The sequence below is a fragment of the Vulpes vulpes genome, chromosome 1 (genome assembly GCF_048418805.1).
Source record: "Vulpes vulpes isolate BD-2025 chromosome 1, VulVul3, whole genome shotgun sequence".
Lineage (NCBI taxonomy): Eukaryota > Metazoa > Chordata > Mammalia > Carnivora > Canidae > Vulpes > Vulpes vulpes.
In genome coordinates this window covers 153,500,260-153,521,591 of record NC_132780.1, presented here as the reverse complement: position 1 = coordinate 153,521,591, position 21,332 = coordinate 153,500,260, and the positions used below count along the sequence as shown (strand labels likewise).

The 21,332-nt window shown below is 35.8% G+C and overlaps 1 protein-coding gene across 3 annotated transcripts in view; it reads right to left on the bottom strand.

Annotated features, from left to right (window-relative positions):
* The window catches only part of PRIM2 (DNA primase subunit 2), a 299,004-nt gene that overhangs the window by 104,516 nt on the left and 173,156 nt on the right, over positions 1-21,332 (bottom strand). For all 3 annotated transcript variants that reach the window (XM_072734812.1, XM_072734830.1, XM_072734821.1), the window contains one exon: positions 17,600-17,667. In XM_072734812.1, coding sequence (XP_072590913.1) covers positions 17,600-17,667 — 68 coding nt within the window. The remainder of the gene's footprint in view (positions 1-17,599; positions 17,668-21,332) is intronic.

Genomic DNA, 21,332 nt, shown 5'->3' with positions numbered 1-21,332 from the left:
GCAATTTAATTAAAACTCAGTCACATCTGAGGAACTTTTCCTCACATATTATCTTGCTCATTAAACAGTAAGAGGTAAGCACTAAGTTAGTTTTCCAATATAGCTAAAAATTACAGTAAATCGAAAATTATAAAGCTAACAGTTTCAAATAAATTAAAATCCAAAAGGTTGAAAAGTAAGCCTTTCAAAATATCTATATTTTTTGTAATCAAATTCAAAATGATCCTATTTTAAATCAAATTAAATCAATCCAATGGTGGGGGGTGTGGTGGAGAGATAAATGAGACAAGAATATATAATTAACCACATCAACACAGAGCTGGAGTTTTCCGAAAACACTACCACACATCTGATTTACAAAATAAAAATACAGTGGATATACATAAAGATAAATCTGAAACAGATACAGCTGCACACATCTGATCCGTGAATCATAAGTGAAAGGCAGAAACAACAAAAATTTATTCCTGTTCAATGCACCACAAATATCAATATGAGCACTTAGGTACTCAATGGGGAATTGTTTTTGAGTGCTGAAACTGAGAGCTGGAAACAGAAAAGAAGAAATTACATGAGAGTGGATTTGTGAGTCTCACTGCAAGATTAGCTGGTTAAGAAAAATAAAAAAAAGCTTCTCATGCTGTGGTGTTGATCGTTAGCAGAAGATGGATCATCACACCTTGACTCCAAGAGTGGTATTCACAAGCTCCACTACTGTGACATAAATGCCACAGGACATAACTGACAAAAATGAGAGGTCAAAGTCAGCTTTTCATGGGTGATCACTTCTCCAATCATTTTCTCCTTTTCTGACCAGGAATGAAAACTTGAGGAAGTAAACAAGGAGTCCCAGAATAGTTTCAACACTTTAGGAATTAGCTGCAGCTACTCTGCGTTTGCATGCATTTCCCAGGTCCACTTACCCAAGGCAAACATGCAGGCAGAACAGAATAATTACAGAGTAAGCCAAGTAATGACAACCACAAGTTTCAGAAGCCACTAGTCATGGGTTTGCATACACTCACCATCTGTGTGACTTGGTAAACACCTTTTATTCTCTTTGTTTCCTCACTGGTAAACAGAGATCATAAAAAGGATCACAAAAGTACCGTTTTAAAAGGGCTGTTATGAGGATCCCATGAGGTATCTTTAAAACAGTTTATCACAACATTTTTTTACTCAAATTGTTATCATTATCATCATGATTATTCAGGCCTAAATTTATGACATTTAAACATTTTGGTTATTGGTTTTCTCTATCTATTCTTAACCTTCACCAATTTCTTCTCTTGAATATGAGAAAAAAATACATTTCTTCCCTACCTTCTTTATACTAACATATAAAATATTTAATCTTGAAGTAAGAGAATTTAGATGTTCTTGAATAACCTCATGATCTGGAAAGTTTTGTCTACACGTACATCCTTGGAAAGTTTTCAAAGTATAAAAATTCAAACTTGAATATGAGATTTCAATGGAATCCAGTCTTGTAGAGCTACACTGTCCAATATAGTAGCCATTTGCCAACTATGATTATTAAGCACTTGAAATGTAGCTTAGTCTGATTTAAGAGGTTCAATAAATGTAAAATATGCATGGGTTTCAAAGACTTAGTATGAAAAAAATAATGTAAAACATTTCATTAAACATTTTTCATATTAATTACATATTGACATGGTATTTTGGATATGAGTTAAATAAGACTATTGATATTAATTTCACTTAGGTATTCTAAAATTATAGGGCACTTAAGTGGCTCAGCCAGTTAAGCATTCAACTCTTGATTTCAGCTCAGGTCATGATCTCAGGGTCATGAAATCCAGCTCTGAGTCAGGCTCTGCACTGGGCATGGGACCTGGTTAAGAGTCTCTCCCTCAAAAAAAAAAAAAAGAGTCTCTCCCTCTCTCTGCCCCCCCCCTCAAATAAATAAATAAATAAATAAATAAATAAATAAATATTTATTTATTTATTTATTTATTTATACATGTACATAAAATTACATATGAAGGTTACATTTGGTTCGTGTGACTCTCATGCAATGTTACACAATGAGCAGGAGGACTTAACAACATGCAGCAATCAAATGACTCTCTTGAGTACTAGGCATACCTGTAATAGTAGCCAACTTACTTATCCTGACTTCAAGATGGTCTCTGCTAGTCATAAGCAGAATATAAACTGCAATTGCGTCCACTAAAGGAAGTGCCTCAAGTCTATTGCAAATATGCTTGTTTTCACATTTCACTTAGGAATCAGGTTTTTAAACTTGAGCCACATTTTTGTCACCTACAGTGTTAGGAAAGCAATCTTGAATTCTTATTTTGGAGGTAAACTGAAATGTTTCTTCACAGGGTTGGGGGGGTACTGTGACACATTTATATTTGGGAGTTTTGGGGGCTGCCTGCCCACTTCAACATCTAATTATAACTGTCCATTCTTCTCCCATTTGTAAGAAGCCATGCATGATAGGTTGGATATGAATATGGATGACAGCAAAACTTGGCCAGACTGGAGAGAATTCATCTGCCATCCTCAGGGAATGCCTCTCTGCCCTCCTTCCTCCACACCAGATAGATTCAGAGGGTCATAAAACAATAGCATGTAAAACCTATTTCCTTTCTTTGTCAAGCATTTCCCAGTACTCTTGAATCTAAAGAGGTTAACACTATTTACTTCTTTCTGTCTGGCAGCCTATAGTTTATCATATCCTAAAAACTGGTATAAAATAAAAAAGCAGTGAAGAATGCATCACAAGTAATCAAAACTGATCTCTGCATCAAAGAAACATTTATTTGAACCATTAAAAAGTAAGCTAATACATCTTTCAAAATAAACTGTAATCTCCTACATCATTCTATAAAAGCATACCAAGCCAATACAAACTTTTCACATAAAGCCAGGTGTGATCATGGCACAAATGGAAAAACAATTTCAGGAAAGAGGAAACAAAGGTTTTGTATATGTCACCCACATATCCACTTTTGCAATCACAATTTTACCCACTTTAGACGTTGAAAAAAAATAGTCTGCCCACATAAGCTAGGCTACTCAGACATTTAGAAAGCTTAGTCCCTGCAGTTTGGATTTGTTGGGTGGGTAAGATATCAAGGAAGATGAAGTTACAATATATCATTTCCTGCTGTGAAGGACATCACAGGAAAATTCACTCAACAGCTGTCACCACTGAAATTGAAATGAGTTTCTTTTTATAAGCTAAATCCCTAGTAAATGGTATCCAACTTGTGTTAGCCCTGGTGATTTTCCCTGCAGTTATTCCAAATGAGAACACAATCAATAAAACTCTGTTATAAACTGAACGTAAATTATTTTTCCTTAAGCATGAAGTTTACTCAACTTTGCATTTAAAAAACTCCCCCAAAAAACTACCACCAGCCAATACACAGTGTAAATGATCTATATTTCTCGACAACTGAGAGAATCTGTATGATTCCAAGAGATTCACATATCCAATAAAAATCAAGATCATGTAGGTTCCTATATTGGGAAGGAACTATAATAACTTCTACTGTAATTTAGGTTGGTTTCGCACTTTCATATTTTCCTATTTATTCCAATTTCTAAGCTACAATAATCCAATGAACTACAAGACAGCTGAAAGCTGCACCTCATTTCTTTATCAAAAATACTTCTAAGGGTGCCTGGGTGGCTCAGTCAGTTAAGCGTCTGCCTTTAGCTCACATCATGATCCCAGGGTCCTGGGATCGAGTCCCACATTGAGCTACCAGCAGACAGTCTGTTTCCCCTCTACCTATCCCCACTGCTTGTGATCTCTCCATCTCAAGCTCTCTCTCTCTCTTTCTCAAATAAATAAAATCTTAAAAAAAAAAAAAAACCTCTACCTTACAAAAGTCAAGTCATTGAACTACATACCCTTAAAATGAGTGCATCTCATTGTATATAAATTATATCTCAATAAAATTGATTTAAAAAGTAAAATACATACATCCTTAGAAGATACAAACTATAGCCTTACATAGGTATTTTCAATACGCACATTTTTTAAAGGGAGGGCGGGAGGAGGGGGAGGAGGGAGAGAGAGAATGTCAAGGAGACTCTGCACTGAGCATGTTGCCCAGCACGGGGCTTGGTCTCACAACACTGGGATCATGACCTGAGCCAAAATCAAAAGTCAAATGCTTAACCAACTGAGCCACCCAGTCGCCCCTCAATATACAAATTTAAAGCCCCCAACAAATATCTCTATTTTCATAAGTAAAAATTTTATATTCCTTTATGTTTTTAGTGTATATTCTGGTAGTCTAATGACCCTCCTAAAGAGAAGATGTTCTGATTTGGTGTTGATCTAAAATAGTCAAATGACAATTTAAAAAAAGGTCACCTGAGAGAGTAATAATGAAAAATTGAAGGATGGGAGGACCATGGAATAAAGTTCTAACATCCAGTAGAATGAGTATATTAAAAATTGATAGATATCTTCTCATTCCCTCACAAATAATTTCACAAATAATTTACAAAGTATAGAATGCTTCTGAGATTGGCTATCAAGTTTGCCACACAAGTTTGTGGCATTCTAGGATTACCCCTCACATCTGTTCCCTAAGAACAGTAGAGTCACAAGGTTTTGGAGGTTTTGGGGAGAAAGTGGGAGAAAGATGAGATGAAGGGGACAGCTAATGAAGACAAACTAAAAGTCACAGTCCAGAAGTCACATACTTTCCCTGTATGCTTCTTTGGTCTTCAATAGCCATATATACTGGTTCATAATGTTTAAATGTTTCATTTCATAGATAAAAATAGCAAGGTATATAATACTTCTGGTTTTACTTTGTTTCACTTTTTAAATACACACTTTCGATATCTGCATTTATTGGGGAGAAGGAAAGGGGTTTCCCTTCTGAGGTCACACTGAGGAATAGAAAGTACTCCAGTCCTCCATGATCAGTTCCTGGTTTCATGAAAGAATCCCAAATCCCCAAAGGACAAAGCCAGCACTCAATTTCTACAAAGGTAGAGTGGATATTTATCAGAATCCTTCCTGGAAATGAGAGAAAAGCCACCAGCTTTTTGTCCCAACTACCATCTCTTTCACTCTCAACATTTAGTAGTGTTAAAAACAAGACAACAGGTCCAAAATGGAGTCACTTACACTCACAACACGAAACTAAGACTTAATTACAGTTTCAGCTTTCCCAGAAATGGAATCTTAAAACAGTCAGGAATCACCTAATCAGTATGAGTTATTAAGTTATCTGCCTGACAGACCCCTGCCATGCCCTAAAGGAAAGTGACCTTGCAATAATCAAGCCTCATTTTATCTAGTATAATTTCCTCATTCCTACTCCCTTTTGCCTATAGAGGTCTTTCATTCTGTATAGCTCCTTGTAGCTCATTTCTATTAGACTGGATGCTGCCTGATTCATGAATTACTGAATAAAGCCAATAAGGTCTTTAAAATTTATTTAGTTGAAGTTTTTTTTTTTAACAGTAGCTTTAAAAACTAAGCAAGAGGGGATCCCTGGGTGGCGCAGCGGTTTAGCGCCCGCCTTTGGCCCAGGGTGCGATCCTGGGGACCCAAGATCGAATCCCACATCGGGCTCCCGGTGCATGGAGCCTGCTTCTCCCTCTGCCTATGTCTCTGCCTCTCTCTCTCTCTCTCTCTCTCTCTGTGCGACTATCATAAATTTAAAAAAAAAAACAAAACTAAGCAAGAGGTAAATTTTTATTTTTTATTTTTTTAGATTTTATTTATTTATTCATGAAACACACACACACAGAGAGAGAGAGAGAGAGAGAGAGAGAGAGAGAGGCAGAGACATAGGCAGAGGGAGAAGCAGGCTCCATGCAGGGAGCCCGATGCGGGACTCGATCCAGGGTCTCCAGGATCAGGCTCCGGGCTGAAGGCAGATGCTCAACTTCTGAGCCACCCGGGTGCCCCAGCAAGAGGTAAAATTTTAAAACCTGAAAGTGTTTTCTCCCATTTATTCACTCATTCAAGTGTTTACTGAGGTCTTATTTGGCCAGCCTTGCTGTAAGTGATGGAAAGACAGCAGTAAACAAGGTAGACAAATTTCTTGCTCTCATGGAGCTTCTGCTGCAGACAAACATTTAAAAAAATGAAAGAATAAAAATGGTCATTCAGCTAGTGATGTTTCTGTGAAGAAAAAAAAGACTAAGGTAATATCATAAAGCACTGGGGGATGGGCTTTAAATCAGGTAATTAGGAGCAAACCTCTGTAAGATCTCAGAAGAGACTCAGGCTCATTTGATGGATGACCTTAGAAGCCTCCTTGAGATTGTAGGTATGTAGTAGGTCACAGACCAAGGTAGCTCAATTAAAAATGAGCTTTTTAATTCACTTTGCATTATCTTCTAGAGAACTTCTTTCTAAATAGTAGTTATAAACAACTGAGAGGGCATTAAACCTTTAGTGAGTATTAGCAGTCTGTCTTTCCTCAGCCCAGTTCACTGAATTTTGTTTTGTGAATAAAACTGGATGGACTAGCACAGGTACAGAACACTTCCATCATTACAGAAAGTACAGCACTAAACAAATCATTTTTAGCTGCTAATATATTAGTTACTACCACAATGCTTTCTTGGGCTTTTTAAGAAAGTTATTTCACATAGCATCATCATCATTTTGTACTTTGTTAGCACTTTATGCCTAACACACTGTAAAATAACTAATTTTCTTTATTACTTAACTGGAGGACAATCAATGTTTTAAAGAAATTCACTAAGTGAACAATAGGAAACTTAATAAAATAAATGAAGATAATAAAACTACTTGAAAATCATAAGCAATCATAAATTTTGCTTTCCAGGAAGACTACCAGCATCCACAATCCAGAAATCCCTACGAAACTATGGAGTCAGGCAGCTAACAGAAACCTAAAACTTCTAGTTATAGATAAGGTACAAGAATACTCTGCAAAAAACAAAACAAAACAAAACAAAAACAAAAAAACTCTGCAAGGCTTCATTATTTCTATGATACTATGTACTCCACAGAATCCCTATCTCTACTATGCTAACAATCATTATGATTTATTGTAATTACTTTAGTTAAAATTCTTTAACTGTTTTCTGATCGTTAAGCCCTATAAGAGAAGTTAAGTAGGTATCCTTAGAACCTAGCACCAAGTCTTGCCCCGAGAAGTTCTCTAAAAATGTTAAATAAGTAATAATAAAACAAACTCCTAGAAGGCTAAAAGGTTTATGACCATGTATTTACTAAATAGCTCTCATACCAAAGTACTTCCACAAGGCACAGCCATTACAAAGGCTGCACAATCTCATTACAAAGGGTACATATTGCCATAGCTACAGAGCAAGTCAAACAGATAGGAAAGATCTTCCTATTTTTTTTCCACATCATTAAAAAGAAAATCAGTAACTAATTTAGGTTTCTGTAAATATAATTTTATTTTAATTTTTCTGTAAATCATTTGTTAATCCTTTTTTCCACTTTAAAACATGTTAAGCCAGCAAAGTGAATTAACCTATCTAAAAAACCCCAGAGAAATTTAATATTCTATATAAATTAAGAGTGATGGTTTACTTGTAAAACTGATGAAAAGTAATACAAAAGCTGTTTTCAACCCCCCAAAAGAAATGGCCTCACTGTAATAGACAGATCAATGCCCTTCCAAAGACATTTGCACTCTAATCCCTGGAACCTATGAATATGTTAGGTTACAAGGCAAGAGAGACCATGAAGAAGCAGTTATGGTTAAAGACGTTAAGATGGGGAGACTATCCTGCCAATCTAATCATGCGAGGTTTGGCTCTTCTCAGGATGGAGGCAGAAAGATGCAGCAGAAGTTGGAGAGGTTTGAAGCCTAAGGAGGTCATATGTGATGTGTGGTTGATGGCTCTGTGACAGGACCCTCATCCAAGTACCAGAAAGAGACCTCCAGCAGCTCCTGGAAAGCCTAAGAAATGTGGGCAGTCTGCAGGGGCAAAGACAGGACCTTGACAGTCAGCAAGGAAACAAGGACCTCAGTCCCACCCACTCTAAGGAACTCAATTCATCCAACACTATGAATAAGCTTGGAAGCAAATTCTTCCCTAGACTAAGGACCAATAGCCCTGCTAACCTCTTGATTTTTATCTCGATGAGACCCATGTCAGATTTCTAACCTATAGAATGATATAATGAGTGTTGTTTTAATCTACTAAATTTATGGTAACCTGATAACGGCTACAATAGAAGGTTCTAATCTAGATGCATTAATAAGGCTCAAAATTCAGCTTCCTGAATTCTATCTTTTTCAAGTAGTAGTTCCACTTCTTAAGAACTCTGTCATTTTCTCGCCTGGGCAACATGACACTCTTAGAATAATAAATTCTCTTATATCTTCAAAACTATGCCCCATCTAGTTAGCTGCTGCTCTTGGTTCTTATCTCTGTCTGCTCGGAAACACCTATGTTAAAATTCTTTCATCGTGAAGTCAACATGGCATTTCCTCTACCGGTTGACTTCATCTGGCTGTACAGAAGCTACTAACACTCTTTAATTTTTCTTTACAGGTTTATTCAACCAAAAATGAAACACACATGCACCCATAAACCCCCAATAAAATGGGAATGGTTAAGTAAAAACAGACATATCTTCAATTGGGCCTTCTACAGCCACTTAAAATTAGACCATGGAAATAAATTTTATACCTAGTTATGACATATTAACAGAAAAGGATTTTTTTTAAGTTTAACCACTTTATATATAATTACATAAAATTATAGAGCTTACAACAAAAGCCCAGCCATGGTTTTATGAGTAAGGCGGAGTTCTTTTCTTCTATTTTGCCAAATTTTATTGCGCCTATAAATTGCATCAGAAACACTTAAATGGCATTAAATTTGTAACATAACCTGCATCCAGATACCACCCCTCGCAGATAAGATTTCCCACCTCTATTTATGCTACTGGATAAAGCTGCAGTGATTATTATTCCAGTACACCTTTGGGTGGAGATGTGTGTAGGTATATGTGTGTGTATAAAATGGTCTTCTTTGTTTGTCAAAATATAAACATTTTAATGGACCACATCTATTAGTTTCCTTTGTATACAATCAGAGTATCCTTTAGAATGCCCTTCACACAACAAGAAGCTGATTTTAACAAATGCTTTTTGTACATTTCTAAGAGGCACATTTCTCAGAAGACATGAACATTCCCCATGCGGAACAGATTTCTAAGGAGGTGTGAACATTCTCTACAGAAGTGGAAAAGAATAATTCAAAGACAATAAATAATGGAGAAGAATATATTCTTTCTAATTTATTAGTATTTTACAAGGCACCTAGAACACTTTCACAATAATCACTGAGCTATATAAAAGCTTGTGTCATCCCACGTAAGAAAGGAAAGAAATAGTTCAAAGTAGTGCCAAAGGCTGGAATAGGTGATGGGACAGAGCTAAGAAACAACTAGAACACATGGACACATGAATGAGACTTTCATTTCAGCCCTCAATTGGTGGAAGACCCTATGCACTAAACCTTTTTCTAGCACATGAATGCCCACACAATTTTCTGATTTCAAAATGAGAACTAATCCAGAAAGAAACACAGAAAACTGCACCACTATGGATATTGGGGAAAAGTCTCTCACAGAGATTGCATTTCTGATATAAAATCTGTGACAGCAAGAACCTGATAGAAGTAAATAGAAATGGGTACATATTAACCAAATGTACTGCATTAGGAAACAAATTTACCAAAGGGGTCTGTAATAATTCCAAATGAAGGAAGATGCTTTCATCATTTTAAATGATTTTAAAATAAACGTTAATATAAACATCTGTTTACAAATTCAGATTGCATTACCAGTTACTCCATGTGATACAGTCCAAGTATTTACTATAGGCAGTATTTTGCTTTGCTAGCTTATTTTATCCTTCTTTGATTTCTAATTTATTGTTGGGTTGAAATATGCTAACAAAATTAGGAGAAACATAACAAATACAAGTTTTTTTTTAAATTAGTTATTATTTAATTGAGGTACAACATTAAATAAGAGCAACTATTAAACTGATCTATTATACTCTGGCCCCATTCATTTCATATCTTGGGAGTAGGGGGATGAAGGAAGAAGACATAATACACTGCAGGGAAAGGTGCTATTTTTTAAGGAAAAAAAATTTCAATCATACAAATAAAGTTATAACACATGAACTGCAAGTTTTCCTCTTTCTTTCTATTTTAACCTGTTCATATTTATTTTTAAGTGACATAATAAAAATAATCTTTAACATAAGCCCTTGATAGTATAATACCATTTTGTAAATACTATCCCATGGGTACTATAATTAGGGTAGCAAAGATATTTATTTACAATAAACTTCTACATTGATAGGAATATAGCTCAAGACCTTTAAATATCTCCAAATTTAAAAATTAGTACACTATACAATTTACTCTAGAACATCCAGTGATGGATGAGGCTAACAGTAGAGTCACAGTGTATCATCTAATAACCTATTGGATGATACATCTCATATTAGATGCATTGAGGAAAGTAGAAATGATGATTTACACAAATTCTCTCCGACATTTTGAAATTTAACTTTTTTTTTGTAAGTCTAAGCAAGCTTAGTTCTTCTAAGTGAGGAGTTCTTGCTATCACTTTTGAAAAAATAGCAGTCTTATTAAACAATCCATTCATTTCTTTTGAAGGAAGGGAAATATAGACCCTGAAAAAGAAAAAAACCTGAAAAATCAGGTGAACCTGATCAGCTGAACCTGAACGTGAACCTCTTGAGGCTCCATCACCAAACTTTAAAATAGGGATAATGAGGGGTGCATATGTGGCTGGCTCAGTTGGTGGAGCATGTGTCTCTTGATCTCAGGGTTGTGAGTTCAAACCCCATACTGTGTATAAAGATCACTTAAAAATAAATTAAAATAAGAATAGGGATAATAATAATAAAGGACCATCTATCATGGGATGGTCTCATGGGATAAGATGGTCTGAACTATAAAAAGCCAAGTTAGAAAGTACTTTGTAAACTCTAGCCAGTATGATTTCTTGGTCCCATTTGTTCCTACCTCTTCTAAAAACTTGCCCCTTCAATTATTTCCTCTTAGTTCCACTGACCTCATTCTCCCCTTAACCAGTATGTTCACCTTTCCAATCATAAGGAAAAAAATACAAGATTTTCTTCAACTAGGAAACTCATAGATATCATCCTCTTTCTTTCCTTGCTCTGCCAAGAGTAGCCTACCCTCCCCTGTATTTCCACAGCTTAATCTCTCATTCCTTAATTTCTTATCAGTACCATTATAATGGTGTGGCTAAGCCACCAGTGGCTCCCACTTTGCCTAATCCAACTGATATTATGTAGTTCTAATCTGATTTTTCTGAGCATTTGGTTGTGTTTACTATTTCTGTTTGAAATCTTTCCCTTAGCATCTCTGATCCCGCTATCCTTTGTTGTGTTTCTGTTTCATTCAAGATTCCTCCCCACTTCTTACTGGTTTCTCTTTTAGTCCATCCATCTCCTACCTTCATCATTGCCATCAAAAGTCACTTGAACACTGATGTTCTATGTATGAGTTTTATTCAGGGCCATGTCCCCCTGTCACTTTATACTCTCTCCCTGGGTGATATCAGCCATTGTCCTGATTTTAACCACCACCTAAAGACTGATGATTAGCAAATGTTTCTCTCTGCTCTAAACCTTACTCTTAAACTGTGGTCTGTATTCTGCTACTTACTAAACATTCCCCTGATATGTTCCACAGGCACCTAAAGTTTAAAATATCTGAAACTACTGAACATGTAATGTCAGCAACCATATTCATTCCTTAATCCCCTAGTTTTCCTTTATATTCCTTCTTCGTTAGTGACAACATCATCCCCTAAGTAGAATAAAGTTCAGTCCAATGGCAGTACCCCCGGGAGCCACTACTGTGCTAGGGAGTATGGAATCCAAAACAACTAAGTCATGACCCCATTGTTTAAAATCATTCCAGGGGGATCCCTGGGTGGCGCAGCGGTTTGGCGCCTGCCTTTGGCCCAGGGCGCGATCCTGGAGACCCGGGATCGAATCCCACATCAGGCTCCCTGTGCATGGAGCCTGCTTCTCCCTCCGCCTGTGTCTCTGCCTCTCTCTCTCTCTCTCTGTGTGACTATCATAAATAAAAAAAAAAAAATAAAATAAAATAAATAAATAAATAAAATAAAATCATTCCAGGGATCCCTGGGTGGCGCAGTGGTTTGGCGTCTGCCTTTGGCCCAGGGCGCGATCCTGGAGACCCGGGATCAAATCCCACGTCGGGCTCCCGGTGCATGGAGCCTGCTTCTCCCTCTGAGTGTGTCTCTGCCTCTCTCTCTCTCTGTGACTATCATAAATAAATAAATTTTTTTTTAAAAATCATTCCATGAGAAACACAGTTTATATAGTAAAATAATGTATTTTATGATTAATTCTATTAGAAAGGTTTACAAATTTTGCACCATGTTTAAGTGTCTATCTCTCAAAGTCAAAACTAGAAATCCCTTGAGAACAGAAACTGAGCCTTATTTTTTTTTTATTCCAAGCACATAATCAGCACTCAGTTACTGATGAATGGATGGACACTACAAATTAATAAAAATAGGCTTGTATTTCTATAAGATATTGAAGCAAAGTGTTTCTCTGTGCTTAATTTAACTTCTACCTAGAGAACCAGGTTCAACTAAGAAAATCTGAATATAGCACTTCTACATCTTCAGAATAATATATATTGTTAAGTAATATCCTAGCTTACTTATTAGTAGGACGGCAAAGTGTTACACTAATTCTCTTTGAGTGTCTAAGTCCTATAAAAATGATTTGAGAATTTCTCTGTATTGCTACTTTAATTTTTACAGGTATTTGTATCATCTCCCAAATTAGTTTTATTGATAAATTCAATTAAAATGCCATTCATCATTCCTCCTTGATCATTAGGGGCACTAAACAAAATCAGACCTAATAATTATCTCAGTCTCAAACACCTAATGTCTATCTCCTCTAGGTAACATCTAAACTATATGGGTCATGAAAATCAATGATGACTACTTTTTCATAACAAGATTATCATTAGAACCTTTCAAATCACATAGTATCCTTTTCTATTTTGACCTAAGCAAAAGGAAGGTAAAAAGAAAAACATTACATTTAAGCACCCCAAAAAAACAATTCAATATGCTTGAAACGCATATCACAAGGTTACTCTGTACAACAGAAAGTGTCAAACTATGTACATCAGCTGCCACCCTCCATACAGATGTCTCTGACATGGTAATAAAATAAGAAGCCATTTCATTTAATAATAATAAAAAAGCAACATGAGTTGGTGCATATTACATGTAGCATCTAGCCCTGGTTGCCTAGCAACCAGTCCTGAGTGAACTCCACAGAGAATGAAAGCCCTAAGCGAATGTACAGTTTGTGCAAGTTTCAAGGACTTGAAGAGATGTGTCAGTAGTTAATCTAAATTCTAGCTGACAATTACCATACTGAGGTGGAAGAAGGAGATCCCATCATTTTGCACAGAATCAAGCATTAACTAGAGGTGAAATTCAGCCATTTAAGTTTATATCTTCTGAACCAGGTTCTACACAAAGAAATTATGGCAGTATGACAATATGACTTATATAATACAAAAACACCATGCAGAAAACAACAACAAAATATCACTGTTGTAACACGCATTCATTCATTCATTCAACAAAACACTTAATGAATACCTATCATGTGTCAGATACTATCCCAGCACTGGAAATACAAATATGAAAGTCATTTTACAAGCTCATAAAGAGCCCATATTATAATGGAGTCATCAGAAAGTAAATAAATGATGACCACATTATTTGTTCTGTAATAAACAAGTAGCCATGGGGGTATTATGGAAACATAGATAAAAACATCAGATTCAGACTCAGGGGAAGTGTGCCTGCTGCAAACTTAAATGGTCAGGGAAAACTCATCAGATTAGGTAACATGGGCTAAGTCTTTTTTTTTTTTTTTTATAAACTTATTTTTTATTGGTGTTCAATTTGTGGCTAAGTCTTAAAGGACAAATGAAAGTTAGGTGAGTTACAAAAATGAGGGAGGGGAGAACATTCCAGGCAGAAGAAAAAAATATTTTCAAGGGCACAGAGGTAAACAACAGCAAATTGTAGTAGAGGAACTTCAAGGCATTTGGTTGCACTAGAAGTTAGGGGACCAGTACTAAAAGAGGCGTTCAAAGAGTCAGGGCAACCCTTTCCAGAAGGACCTCATATGCCCGGCTAAGAAGTTCAGACTTCATCTGGAATGAAATTGGGATACAGAGAAAGATTTTAAGACACAGAATAAAATAATCACTCTGGCAATAATATGAAACATTTTAGAGAGTGCAAAGAACATAATAAGGAGAATATATAAGAAATTACAACAGAAAGAGAGATATTCAGGAGATTCAGACTGACAGGACGCCGGCACTGGGGAAGTAACTCAAACATAATTCAGTGCTCTAGGAAACTTAAAACCATATATAGTATTTATGTTACTCAATTCAATGAAATGTTAGTCTGGACCATCCTTAACAACAAAACAATTATTCAGAATTAAAAAGTGTTTGTCTGGGAAGGAAAAGTTCCTGTAGAGAAGGATAAGAGGCAGAAAAGAGAACAGAGGGGAGGAAGAAGGAAAAATAAAGAATACTAAAAGATACTAGAATTAATATCCATTTGAATTTCTGAATGAAAATATCCTAAGTTTTAAAAGAATAAAAAGATGGTAGCTACACTTGTGAGCACAGCATAATTATACACTAGTCAAATCACTATATTGTCCAAAGAAATTAATGTAACACTGTGTGTCAAATATACGTCTATGAAAAAAGGGCAGATTACATGGCAAGTAAGGCCAATTTTCTATAATTACCTTTTTATCCATTCTCACACTTCAAGCACATGCCCAATGTTTATTTACAACCTATTCTCTGAGTCACCCATTCTCAATAACATCTGTCCTAGGGTCAAATTAGTTAAAATATGAAGTGGGGCTCAGATCAAAACTGCTCTAAACTATTGGATCTGACTCCTTAAAATTTTAAAGCCAAATCTACTTTACATGCTGTAATTCAAAAACACAATTAGCAATGCTCAGATCATTCAAAACCCATTTCAAATTGTTGCTCATTCTTTAGCTCAGAGATTCACTGTTTGGTTTTGACATTTCTCACCAACTTTTAGGATGACAATTTTTTTTTTAAGATTTTATTTTTTAATTCATGAGAGACAGAGAGAAGCAGAAACACAAGCAGAGGGAGAAGCAGGCTATCCACTGGGAGCCCGATGCAGGACTCAATCCCAGTACTCTGGGACCACGCCCTGAGCCGAAGGCAGCCGCTCAACCATTGAGCCACCCAGGCGTCCCTAGGAGGACAATTTATCCACTCTTACCTTGGTCCTTGGCAGAAAGCAATGTAACTGTAATTAAATAATTATAGAAATACATTTTTTAAAAAACAACCACTAGACTTCTTGAAACACACTTTTTTTTTGAAACACACTTTTCAAAATGTTGTATAATTAAATCAATTTTCTAATCCTGACAAATAAGTGACTGAGATTCCAAACACATAAAAGCTGAGGAAGAAATCTTGTAAAGCCATACTTTGTGGTTCTTGACACAATGGCAGGATCCTAGTCTCCTTCCATTTTCAATGAATTTTGTCTAACTGAGCTCTGTGCAAAGGTAAATCCCCAAAACGGTAACATACACATTTACATATAACACAAATATGTTAAATATGACAAGAGTTTAAAATTCACCAATATGTACTACTTGCATTTACTGAAATATTTCATTTTTTTCTTTTACTTCTTAAGCTTTACTTTTGATTTGAATATATTGCCTTTTGACCTTTAGAAGAAGCAGAAAGGACATAGGAGTAAAACCTTGAAAGAGAAGTAGGCTCTGAAGAGATCCACAGAGATCAGGATGGAATACATCAGGATGATTCAGGGTTGCTGACTGGATTCAGGAAAGAAGGGAGGCAGGGAGGGCTAAAGAAGTCACATGCAAACAGGTGGTTTAGAACAGACATGAGCTAAGCCACTAATCAATAGATTATTGACATTAAATTCAAGAATAAAACTTTCTCAAAATAGGTTAGTCAAAGGGAACTAGCATACCAGTGCAAGCAACAGGAAATTGGCCCTCAAACTTACTTTATAATTCATGACATATTGGTCTGTTTCTACCCACTGGAAGGAACACATGTGCTGTCAATATGAGAATTCAACACAATATAAAATAGCACAGTGACATACAACCATTTAATAAAAACTTTCTCCCTCTATATTTAGGTCTCTTGGCCATACTAAAAAAAATAAAATAAAAAGAAACCACAGAGGAAAACACTACTGGTGTTTGCCTACATTAAAACTGAAAATGTAGGTGACACTGGATAATGCAACATAATAAAAAGCTTTCAGAAAAAAATGTAATAACAAATACAACTCAGAATTCCTATCCTTTACATCTAAAGGATGTAATACCAAGGGTAATCAAGAGATGCTATCAATAAATGAACAAATACGCAAATAGTGAATCCTACTCCAAAATGAAAAAATGTTTTTAAATCATTCTTAATAATCATCAATGAAATGTACTTGATCGCAATGCTACCTCCATGATTAACTATTAAATTAGCAACGGTTTTAACTGTCCTAAATCTTGTTCAGGGTACAGTAACAATCTTGTGGGCAACCTTGTACAATCTAAAAATAAAAGTAAAATAAGGTTTTTTAAAAAGAAATGTGTATACTTAAATCTTTAAAATTGCTCATATGCTCTGTCAAAGTAACTGCAATTCTGAAAATCTATGCTAAGAAAATGACTAAAAATACAGATACAGATTAACATTTGGCATTTTTTTATACAAGTGAAAAGAACTGGAAATGATATACATGCCCCTAGAAGGAGATGAATACACTATAGTACAGCCATATGAGAAAATACCACACAGTCACTAAAAATAATGTTTTTGAAGAGATGCTAATAAAAGTCTTACAATGTTTGTTCTAAAATGAAAAAACCAGTAATTTTTATAAAAGTGTAATTTCAACACTAGGTTTTAAAACAGCAAGCACAGAAGGAAGAAATACTACTTCTGAGTGGTAATGATGGGGTTTTCTTTTCCTTTTCCTGTACTTTCAAAATAAATTTTTAAATAATGAGAATATATTATTTTTTTTATTTAGAAAAGAAATTCCATATATTTCATCTATTCCCAAAAACATGTGGGGGGGGGGGGGTCCCAAAGGTATGTTTTAGCTTATGCTTAAAGAGACAGCTCATTCCTTTGAGATCTTCCTGTAGTTAGTCACTTTGGTTCGTTTTCACGTAAACTTGACAACTAGTTCTACACACTGTCATTGAATTAAAAAGCCTCCAACACTACCCTAAAGTCAAGAGTAGCAAGTGTATTTATTATATTAAGAATTTCAATTTACATCACAGAATTAGAGAATTAAAGCAAGGAAAAACTGTTAAGTTTTTAGTAACTGAAGGGGTTTTTATCACCTAATACTTTACCCACTTTATTGCACTTAACAATTATAAGCATTAACAAGAGTGTGCTCTCATATTACCTGAGGTGGTTAAGTAGAGGCTGAAGTCTCTCATCAGACTGCACAGCAGGCAAGGACCTGGCTGTTAACTAAAAGCAGAGAATAGGGTTAGTAAAAACAGCAAAGACCAAATACGGAGTATATCATTAAACATTAACATTAAACATAAACATTAAACATTAAATGTAAAATGGGGACAGTGGAGCTGAAAGAGAGGAAGTACTTAAAACATAAGTACTTTTGTTTTTCTTTTTTAAATTAAAGAATTGTATGGTAAGTAGACACATTATATGAGTAAAGCTAACTATATGGCCCTAAGTTTTACAGGGTATGCCATGAGTTCAGAAGTAAAGAAAAGGGAATTAAAGAATTAAGTTAAAGAATTAGGTGGAAAATATCCTGAGAATATCTTTTCATGAGTTCATGAGAAAACTTTTGGTCATAAAAATATTATCTTTGTAAATAAAAATGGAAAAACTTCTAAGTTTATAGCAACCAACCTTGTAGCACTGAATCCTGGGATGATGAAGAAATTGGGGAGAGAGAGACTTTCATTTATAGCTAAGCCACTGTGAAATTGGTTACATGCAGAACTGGTTACACACCACACACACACACACACACACACACACACACACACACACACACATACACACACACACTACCATGCATTCTTTCATTTTGACAACCACATTACTATAAGAAACAAAACAAAAACAAAAATATATTTTAAACATACAAAAGTAACTCAAAGTATTTAATATTGGTATATGACCCCAAACTGATCTAGAAAAGAGTAGATTCAAAGCCTTATTCTTAAATACTGTATACCTCAGGTTGACAGTGTATGATGAAAATGTTAGTCTTCACTATAGTTTATTGCAATAATATTAATTATATCTCTATGTAGCTCTTACATTTGGCATTTCTCTGTACTTACATAAAGCCTTCTTATGCTGTAACAATTTTCAGTATTCAGGTAAAATAAAACAATCACTTTTAAAGTGCCTTATACTATATTTGTAGAAAAAATGTTGACCAAAATGCCATATATGAAATCATTTTATTTTATTTTTTAAAATATTTTATTTATTCATGAGAGACACAGAGAGAGAGAGGCAGAGACATAGGCAGAGGAAGAAACTGGCTCCATGCAGGGAGCCTGAGATGGGACTCAATTCCAGGACTCCAGGATCATGCCCTGGACCGAAGGCAGGCACCAAACCACTGAGACACCCAGGTGTCCCTATATGAAATCATTTTATTTTTTTAAGATTTTATTTATTTACTCATGAGAGACACAGAGAGAGAGAGAGAGAGAGAGAGAGAGAGAGGCAGAGACACAGGCAGAGGGAGAAGCAGGCTCCCTGCAAGGAGCGGGACGTGGGACTCGATCCCGGATCCCGGAATCATGCCCCAGGCCAAAGGCAGATGCTCAACCGCCGAGCCACCCAGGTGTTCCTATGAAATCATTTTAATTTAACTATATCTAATTAATAATAATGGAGAGAGATTCCCACTTTGGGGCAACAGTTAACACAAGTCAACAGTTATCAACTAATTTAAAATAAAGCAGACAATTAGTCTGCTGCAATTTTAGCACAGCCAAAGGACTCTCAGTATCTCTAAGAAATGTTCAATCTAGTACTCCATGTCATATAAAATGTTTTCAAGGTTTTATAAACAAAACACTTTAATACTTTAATGCACCCTGTATCTGCTAATGTCAAATTCCTTAACAAAATGTCATTTAAGAGATTTCATGGCTCAGAACCAAAGTTACGGTCTAAACAGAAAATTTATCTAGATATTTCAAAAGTCAATTTTCTGAAAACAGATGGAGTGACAGACTGTGCTTTTTCAGTTACTTCTGTCAATCTATTTGGCACGCTTTCTAATCAAACTGTCTTTTCTAAATGAAAGCAAACAAAAACACCTCAGTAATAGCAATGTATTTCTAAATGTCTGTTCATTCCATATAGAAAATATTTCTCAACTCAATTCTATCTTTCTTTCAAAGATTTATTTATTTGAGAGAGAGAGAGAGAGAGAGAGAGAGAGAGAGAGAACGGGGAAAGGAGGCAGAGGGAGAAGGAGAAGTAGGCTCTCTGCTGAGCACAGCGCCAAATGCCCGGCTCCATCTTACAACCCTGAGGTCATGACCTGGCTGAAACCAAGAGTGGGCACTTAACTGACTGAACCACCCAAGCACCCCAAGTCCATTCTACCTTAATCTTAGCCTTCATTTCCTTTTTCTTAACTATTAATACATCTCCACTCAATGGCGTTTCTGCCTCCACTCTGGCCTCTTCCCTCATTTATTCTCCATACCAAAGCCAGAGTAAAATTTTCAAAATGAAAGTCAACCATTCCTCTAATTAAAATTATTTAATAATTCCCTTAGGCTTTCAGCCTGAAGTTATTACACGTATTCTTTCATTAGACATTCTCCTAAAATCTCCCTTTGAGTCACATTGCTGAAACACGGAGCATAGGATGAGTAGCACTGACTAGAGGCGCACTTCGAAGATACTACAGGTTCAGTTCCAGACTACCATAATAAAATAAATATCGTTTAAAAAAGGGGGGGGGGGAGAAGAAGAAAAAGAAGAAAAGAAAAAAAAAAGCAAGTCAAATGCATTTTTTGGTTTCCCAGTGCACATAAAAGTTATGTTTTTACTGTACTGTAGCCTATTAAGTGTGTAATGGCATTATGTCAAAAAAAAATGTACATACTTAATTTAAAAACACTTCACTGGTAAAAAATACTAACCATCCTCTGAACTTTCAGCAAATCATTATCTTTTTGGTAGAGGGTCCTGCCTCCATGTCAATGGTGGCTGCCTGACCCAGAGTGGTGTTAGGTGGCTATGGAAATTTTTAAAAATAAAACAAAAGGAAGTTTGCCAAATTGATTAATTCTTCCTTTCAGGAATGATTTCTCTGTAACATGTGATGCTGTTTGATACAACTATACCCACAGTAAAAGTAGAAGTTCTTTCAAAATTGAGTCAATCCTCTCAAACCCTGCTGCTCCTTCCTCAACTAAGTTTATGTCATGTTCTAAATCCTTTGCTGTCATTTCAACAATCTTCCCACCATCTTTACCAGAAGTATATTCCATCTCAAGAAACTGCTATGTACAGCCCCAAAAGAAGTAACTCCTCATTTGTTCAAGTTTTATCATGAGCTTGCAGCAAATCAGGCACATCTTGGGCTCCCCTTCTAAGTCTAGTTCTCTTGCTGTTTCCACCCTGTCTGCACGGACTTCCTCCTCTAAGTCTTGAACTCCGTGAAGTTCTCCATGTGGGCTAGAATCAGTCTCTCCCAAATGCCTAGTAATGTTGATATTTTGACCTTTTCCCATGAATTTCAAATGTTCTTAATGGCATCTAGAATGGTGAAATCCTATCCAGAAGGTTTTCCATTTACTTTCCCAGATCCATCAGAGGAATCACTATGCATGGCAGCAACAACCCTACAAAAAGTTATTTCTTAATTAAGACTGAAAGTTTGAAGTAACTCCTTGATCCATGGATTGCAGAATAGATAGTGTATTAGTAGGCATGAAAACAGTCTTGTTGTATATCTCCATCAGAGTCCTTTTGTGAGAAGGAATGTTGTCAAGGAGCAGCAGTATTTTGAAAGGAATTTTTTTTTTCTGAGCAGGCAGTCTCAATAGTGGGCTTAAAATATTTGGTAAACCATGATGTATACACATGTGCTATCAATCAGGCCTTGTAGTTCCATTTAT